Below are 8,074 nucleotides of genomic sequence, written 5' to 3' on the forward strand. Positions count from 1 at the left end.
ACCTGTTCCGAATGAGAGAGGTCAAGATGGCGATGGCATCCGCCATGCTCCAGAACGAGCAACAGCGCGTAGCGCTAGCTATCTCCAAGCTCGTGGGTATAGCGGGAGAATGGGCACTTACGTGCGGTGCGTAGACTGAAGCTGCCATCTCCTCCTGGAAGAATATAAAGCGGCAGCTTTTGCGAGTGTTCTCGCCGCCTAACCTGGCATATCGCGTGCGATCGCGTTTCCTTGCTGCCCGACAGGGCAAGAAGGAATTGGTGGACTTTGTCCAAGAGTTGGGAGCTCTCATTGCCGGGATGGCAGCGGATCCTCTCCCCGAGGCGGTCACAGTGACCATAATTATGGAGAGCCTCCGCACCGGCGTCGCCAGAATGGGAGTCTTCCGTGTGCCTTCGTCTTCTTTTGAAGAAGCGGTAAATATGGCATTTATGCCGCATTCAACTTCGAGTCGGCACGACGTAGTTGTAATGCACACCCTCATAGCTCGTCGAGTGGGCCTGAGCCAATGGATCTAAGCTATGCTGAGAAAGAGGAGGGAGAGCCTCGAGATACCAGGAAGCGTTTGGACACCCTACAGTGTTTTCTCTGTGGAGATACCCGTCACCTTCGGACTGGTTGTTCTCTGCTGCAAGGCGTCAAGGTTTGTCTTACCGACGTCCCATTCTGGTTTGTCGGGAGAAAACGAAAACATTTAGTAGGCGCGGGATGGATGAAAGTTAATTGATGTTGAGACTTGAAGGGGTAGGGTGCAATAGGGCCCTGTTACAACGAGCTCTGTGCTTTAGAACACGGAACATGTATGCAAGTCGGGTTTGCTGGTCGTAAAAATGACCGTAAAGAGCTTTGAGAAGCCATGGAAGATCCTGATCGATTCTGGGGCGTCGGGTGATTATGTTCAATGTCCTACGATTGAAGGAAGTCAGCTGAATGCTGAGGCGCTGGATGCGCGGTTGATTGACACCGTCACGGTTTACTTAGCGACCGGGACTCGTGTCACTGTGCCGAGGGTCTCTTTGGACCTCGGGGTCAGGTTTCTTGACTTCGATAGCATGGAACGCTGCTGGTCTTAAACTTGGATTCAAGTTAGTACCTTATTCTTTTTTATGGCATGACAGAGCACGATAATCCTCACCGCGAGGCAGCCGATGCACAAAGTGATCCAGAATCTCGAGGTCTTCCGCAGAGCGGTAGGCAACCTCGGAAAGATACTCGGCGGAGTGCCAATGACGACAGACTTTGTCCTCAGAGCTCAAAGATCATCGCGGGTCACCGGACGGCGATCGACCAAATCGTCATCGTCCGACGCCGATTCTTCTCGATAAGAATGGTGGCGTCCACTACAGCGTGGAACGCCTTGTGGGTCGACGTCGTCGACAGGGTCAAACCCAAAATATTGTGAAGTGGTGGGGATATCCAAACTCCGAGATCACGTGGGAGTTTGAGGTGTCGCTACGGCAAGACTACCCAGACGTTGTTGACGCTTATGATCAGAGGATCCATGACGCTCCGCGTCGTCGTGCGCCACGCGCTTCTCGGTAGTAGCCCGGGAAGTCGAAGGTCCATGAGCTAAGCTCAATCTTTGGCCCTGAGCTGCGGTGGTCGCAGACTTTCCCGTGTGAGAAACCATGGTGCTCGTGGGAGCGTTATGAATTATTCCATGTGTTGCAGCAGAACAATACGATGGAAGTCGGCGTTGGGCAAACTCGAACCAAAGAATTGCGTCCTATGCGCACGTCCTCTTCCTTGTGATTCCGCTGTAAGTAAGACAGCGAGAAAGGTCTTTTTTGCCTCTACGCCCACCGCTTGAAAAGCTCTTTATTATCTGCTACGGTTTCACCCGGGGTGAGCACCAAATAATCTTCCGCATCGCGGATACAGGAGCGCCTCCTTTTTGAGCGAATAGTCGCCTATCCATTAAGATTTCTCGAGGTACCAGGGAGCGACCTCGGAGAGATTTTATTTGGACAAGCTCGGCTTGTGTTGCGGTCGGGGGCCGACTACGTAGACGCCTAACGATCTAGTGACCGCGTCTTTCGCTTCAGTAGATGGACCCTTTGAGCAGAAGCTGTATTCCACACGAGAGTCTAGAACCGACCGTTGATGCGAGCGCATGAGGGTCGCTCTGTGGGCAGCCTTCAACTGCTGCTTCTGTGCCTCGACGAGATGATTGGCACCACTTTCCCCTGAAGTCGAAAGCATTGTGTCCGCAAGGTGAGCAACAAGCGGTGAAGAGTGTTATCCAATTTAAGTCTTCCTCCCATTAGAGCTAGCCACACAATACACCATAGATAGTAATAAAACATATTTAAAGTAGCATTAATACTAAACAAATAACATCTGTATGACACTTTGGTACGGAATTGCCTCTCGGTTTGCTCCCAGTAAGAGCGACCGAGTCCAACCTCTGCGCGTTTATCAACGCCGACTTATAGAATCTGGCTTCTTCTGTGATAAGTACCGTTGATGGGAATGGACTATCCATTCCGATGGTGGACCATGAAATTTGTCATCAGGACAATTTGACCAATTTATTAAGCTAATATCTTCCATGTCTAATGATTGAAGAGATAATCGGCGGTCGAAACGTGGTGGTAATCGCTTTCTGCCGCACCTCTAGACCTTTTAACATCTCTTTTAGTAATTGGAGATGTTCCCGGACCGTGTTTGCATAGTTTGTGATGTACTTGTGCAAGTAGCTGGCCAGCCCAAGCCACTTCCTTTAGACATCTTGGGACAGTAGCATTGACTAGTCTATAATGATAATATTGTTGTGCGATCTGCACGCAAGCTCTGCTTTCCAATAAAGCACTGCAATAAGAGATTTCGTTTGCGCCAAGCACACACTTATTGATATCAGGGAACAGCTTTTGCATGCGCATAAACTGAGCACAATTCAAAGGTTGCGTCCACATCCGACATTTTGTGCTTTGCACGAATAATGACGAAAATAGGCTCGAAAACAGCTTTGTACGCAACCACGATGTGGCTTGTATAGCCGTGGCACCAGCTATTGAGCGAAGCTGGCATGTTAGACAGGTTCTGGCGCAAAAGCAGCTATCTCGCTCGGGAACTCAGAGCTTTGGAGAGGATGATATCGCTGATTTTTATGATAAGGTGGAAAAGATGCATCGTTTTGATCATGAACACTGAGCAAAATGTAGCTAACATACTGTTTCGCAATAGATCCTTTCTGTAATTTGCGTTTGTGTCGAAATTGTGGTTACATTGGGCTTATCCATAAGCAAGTACAATTTACCGCTTGTTGTAGATAGTTCTGACAGTAAGATTAAATCGAAAGAAAAGGTTTCATTTTTCTCATCAAACACGCTTTGTACTCGCAGAGAAAAGGGTCTCACTGACGTCATCTTATTGGATTTTTGGTCTCAATAATCTCTTTAACTTCATGAAATTTATGACGCGCATTCGATTCTAGGACGACACGTGTGGTAGTTCTATGCTCAATATGTCGTGATATGTTCCAACATAGGGAGAGAGAATATCTTTAGAATCTTGAGGATAGCGTTCACTCCTTGAATTCAAGTTTGCAAGTGGAAATTTTTGAAAGACTCCTCCATGCAATATGATGAGCTCGGTTTTCCCTCCGGTATCAATTGTACCATTCCGATGACTGCAGCATCGATGCATACGTTGTGTGCTGCGGGGCTACTGTAGCTCTTTGCTTAAAGGAAGCTTACAAAGGTCATCGACCTTACGTTCTATACTAGAACCAGTATGAGTGTAGCGGATCGCAATCTGCTACTTCCAAGAGTACCCATAACCTTATCCCTAATAAACGGAGCTATTCCGTTGTAAATTACACTATATTTATCTGTTTTATTTGCGGCAGAGACGCCTATGACAAAATCTTTAGGTTTTCCTAATTAATATTGTAAAACCCAGAAGAATATGCATAACTACTGGCAGTCCCGCCACGTAGTGGCTTCTTCTTACGGTTTAGCCACACCATTGTGTGATTACACCAACTTGTGTAATCCGCACCTTTGTACGGTCACACAGTCTTATGTGGCCCACCCTTTCATACCAGGGCACGTGTAACCCCGTTACACTCTTCCCCATCAAAATTGTGAATACCCACAATTTCCATGATACTGTTGCCTCGTACGAGGCTCGCGTGTCTGATACACCTTTCCGTCCACAGGACCTTCTTCGCGCATTCGCTGCTCAATCATCCCTGTGTCTACGACACGAAAAACACCCAGCCTCGCTGGTCTCGAGAGCGCCCGCAGGCAGAGACTTTTTTGTCTCCTGCACGCGGTGTGACTCCGGAAAGTACGTCCGCGGCTTCACGGAAAGCATATCCCAAGCCCTCGACAACCTGCTGCCATACACACGGGTGCCGGATTTCCTTGTCGAGGATTCGGAGGAAGTCGACTACGAATCGGATACTCTTTTTAAAAGATGGGAAGAAGAAGACGGGAGGTGCGTCAACGGCGCGACGTGGCGAGCCGTCGATATACGCGAACGAGAAGGAAGCGACATTTATTATGGCCACTAGGCCTTAAGACCGCCCTAAACGGATAAGTACCTCCACGTCTGATATAACAGAACTGAGGAATATACAGCTATGCAAGATGTATAATCGATCTTCACCACACACAGAAGTATGTGGCTCACACAACATGAGATACACGCGCCCAAACATGTGTATATTCCGTGACACGTCGAACACATGAATCATCGATGGCGAACTGCAAGCTTGCCGAGCTTTTTTGCGGTATCTCATATAAATCACATCACAAAGCTCTGCATGTCTGGTGATGACAAAGCCAAGGAACAACCGCTGCAGCTGCGCGTATCCACTTAAAAACGACGTTGCAAACGACAAATTGAAAAGAAGTCGATGAGCGCGGCGGTCGTCCAGTTAATCGATTTGACGGGATCATGGCGAAGCAAGAAGCAGATTTCTATGGCGCTATTGTCAACCGATGTGAAATACGACGCTGCAACGGTGGGTACTCAAGAGCTTCTCGGGCTGAAAGAGCTACTGGGGGAGCTAGACATTGCCACCACGTTGCCCATAATCATAATGATAGACACCAAGAGACTGTTGAGGAAGCCCAGGTCGACACAATCTTGACCAAGGCAGAGAATGTAAACATCACGCTCGATTCTATCCGAGACTTTGCCAAGAAGAGTGTTGTGATGCCAGAGGCGAAAAACTCGGGATTCTGTTGACGAAATCGCTTTCAGTGCCACAGATAAAGGGGCTACGAGACAAGATAGGACTCATCGACATTGAGTGATTCAGAATCTTAGGAGAGTGTTAGGCAGGCATGGAAAAGCCAGCATACCGGAAGCCAGATCCCCAAATACCTGTACGGGTTCGTCGAGAAGAAGGTGAGGCTATTGATACCAATCTGATAAAGCGTAGACATTGGGCCTTACTAGATTAGGAGTATGCGCATGCCTTCCTGGGGCCATGTGTCTTTACAGTGTTCCAGCTAGAACTCCTTGGATATATTTTAACATCTTCTCGCGCACAATTGCCCGAACGACCCCTTAGCCACATCCGTCCATTTCATCAAATTTGCCACAATGGTCGGCAGATCACCTTTGCATCGGGTCATGCTGGATCAGTATTCCCGTCTGCCTTACAACACTTTTTTAAACCTTTGACTTGGCTTCTAATATGGGGTACAGTTCCCTCAACAAATTGTTCTTAAGTGTACCCTCACATATACGCATAGCGTAGCTAACGCGTCGGCTCCGTATGAATAGACTGTCAATGCTAGTATTAAGCTGGAAGTCGGTGAACTTTGTCCTCTGATGGTGACTGAAGCAAACGAGTTAGCAAAATGGTTGATTAATATAAATCCACCATTATTTTGAGAGATGAAATATATAACTGTCAATATCCTATCATTCGCAGTCAATAAATTAGAACGAGATTATGAATCGTGTGCGTCTCCGGGACATTGTAGGTTGGGCCATCGCTAAGGTGAGTTCGCATCTATCAACGCAGCTTACTATAAATACCAGCTCAACATGCATTGAAATGCTTAATATTAAGTGGATGAGAGACCTGAACTAAGTCTGATTTTAAAAATGTGCCAATCATATGTTGATGCCTCGAGCCTAACTATGTTAAAAGCGAAAACACCGCGTATTTACAAGTGAAAACATTATTCGATTTAAAGACTAAACATCTAGTAAATTGCCTTATTGGTATTCCCAACATGAAGACGCGATTCATCAATTATGATCTTAAGCCAACACAAGTCTGCATCGCCTACCTTATTATGGGGGTCATGTCTAGAAGGCAGATTTTTTTTCTTGTTCTTACTGCGCATAGCCTCCGTTCATCAGTATCAATAAGGGGAAGGGTGCGCAAACGGCAGCGACATCTGGTATGATCCACGCGCATGTACCTTAGCGCAGTGGAATCTCAATCTAGTGTAAACCTTTCAGGTGATGCCCGGTCAAGCCACATGATTTACTTAAACTAGAGTCTCCTGCGATCTGTTTGGATCGACGATGGGATCAACCATTCTAAATCCGGCGAGATCAAAATTCCTCTGAAAGCACGAACAAGCTAGCAGAAGCATCACCTTCCGTGGCAGTGTTGCCCTGATAAGTACCACAACTTGCTGTTCTAAATAATAATTACCATCACTATCATCATGTAGAGGAAAAAGGCTCTAAGTAGAGCACGGCAAGCACAGTCACTACATTTTCTTAAAAGACGGCTATTTTGACAGCTTTGATACTGTTGCAGTCTGGAAGCAGCAGTGAAGTTGCTGTAAATGTACGGACTATTGATATTGCAGTACAGGGTACGGTTTAAATCCAAGTATAGATGAGCACTAGGCTAAAATTTACGCTACCGTCCAAGCTGATATTGCTCACGCAATGCCCTCGCAAGGAAGGCTGGAACGTGAAGTATCTCCTTGAAAGATCACTCAACCAGTGCAACCTTTCAAAAAATACTTCTAAATAGAATGAGGTCCACCCTCATCCTCTTTTTTCTTCAGTCCGCTAAAGGTGTTATTGATTCGATCCAATGAGCACGCTTTGGGTGGTCTTATCACAAAAGTTTTCTGCAAAGACATCTGGTGGAAGGTAGTGCTCCACATGGAGCCAAAATCTTTGAAACTATCGTCAGCAAAGAAGACTGTCTCACCGTCAAGACTACTTACTACTCGTTCTGAACGAGTAGTAAGTCGTTCATCCCGATTGCGATTGCCGGATAGTAAACCTCAATAGAGGGCTTTTAACTGTTTTGTTCGCCTGAAAGCTCTGTTTAAAGCGACATTGAAGGGACCCTACAGCAGTTAGAGCAAACAGATTTGGCAACATAAACGCCGAGCGCTCTGAAGCATCAACAAGGCTTTGTCCTGAAAGTCTGTGCGTCCATTGAAATGGCATTTTTTTGTATATGGAAATCATTATAGCTAGTGCAAAAGCTAGCTATCACCTTCCGCTCATGATTCGCCTTAACATTCTCGAGATCAAGAAATCGCAGATCCAGAAAGTGGTTTCTGTGGACCACTAAATCATCTATATCTATGATTGATTACATAACCGAGATAATTTTTATGATTTTGTTTGCGATCGACGGGCTTATGATGAAATCTTGAAGCATGGCAACAGCCGGACGCAATCGCCACGCAATTTACGACAAACTATTACAAGAATCAATTAAGAGTGCACTTTAATGAGGGAGTCGAGAGCTGTCTGTTTGAATTCATCGGATCAATTTATGATGTGCGCAAATCCAGTCGTCAATTTTTATTTGCCGCTTAACATGTACGACTTCTGCAGCAAAAAAAAGACAATTATTCAGCATGCTGTTAGAATTAGGCATCAATGTGAGGAAATTTATTGTAAAACTGTTACGAATATGAGACCTGCAATATGTAAGTAACACAGGCAATGTTTATAGCATGCAGGAAGGCAAATAAATTTATATGTCTCGGATAGAAGTTAAATATAATTGACGCAAATTTTAACTTTGGTACGTAGGCTGCAGATTGATCAAATATCCCAGCTGTTTGAAAATGAACAGTCCACTGGCGGGCCAATACCACATGTATTGGTTTTCGCGATAGGA

At 46.0% G+C, this 8,074-nt stretch overlaps 2 protein-coding genes across 2 annotated transcripts; both read left to right on the top strand.

Annotated features, from left to right (window-relative positions):
- Window positions 1–4,864: 4,864 nt before the first annotated feature.
- PHALS_03951 (uncharacterized protein) lies at window positions 4,865–5,199 on the top strand (the record flags this gene model as incomplete). Its single annotated transcript, XM_024718248.1, has 2 exons — window positions 4,865–5,034; window positions 5,058–5,199. The coding sequence occupies 2 exons, from the start codon at window positions 4,865–4,867 to the stop codon at window positions 5,197–5,199; spliced, it is 312 nt and encodes a 103-aa protein (XP_024583665.1).
- A 715-nt stretch (window positions 5,200–5,914) lies between these two features.
- On the top strand, window positions 5,915–6,915 carry PHALS_03952 (uncharacterized protein; the record flags this gene model as incomplete). Its single annotated transcript, XM_024718249.1, has 3 exons — window positions 5,915–5,962; window positions 6,740–6,769; window positions 6,832–6,915. 3 exons carry the CDS (start codon window positions 5,915–5,917, stop codon window positions 6,913–6,915), a joined length of 162 nt encoding a protein of 53 aa, XP_024583666.1.
- Between the last annotated feature and the right edge of the window lie 1,159 nt (window positions 6,916–8,074).

Source organism: Plasmopara halstedii, assembly GCF_900000015.1.
Source record: "Plasmopara halstedii genome assembly, contig: Scaffold_2439, whole genome shotgun sequence".
Taxonomy (NCBI): Eukaryota; Oomycota; class Peronosporomycetes; order Peronosporales; family Peronosporaceae; genus Plasmopara; species Plasmopara halstedii.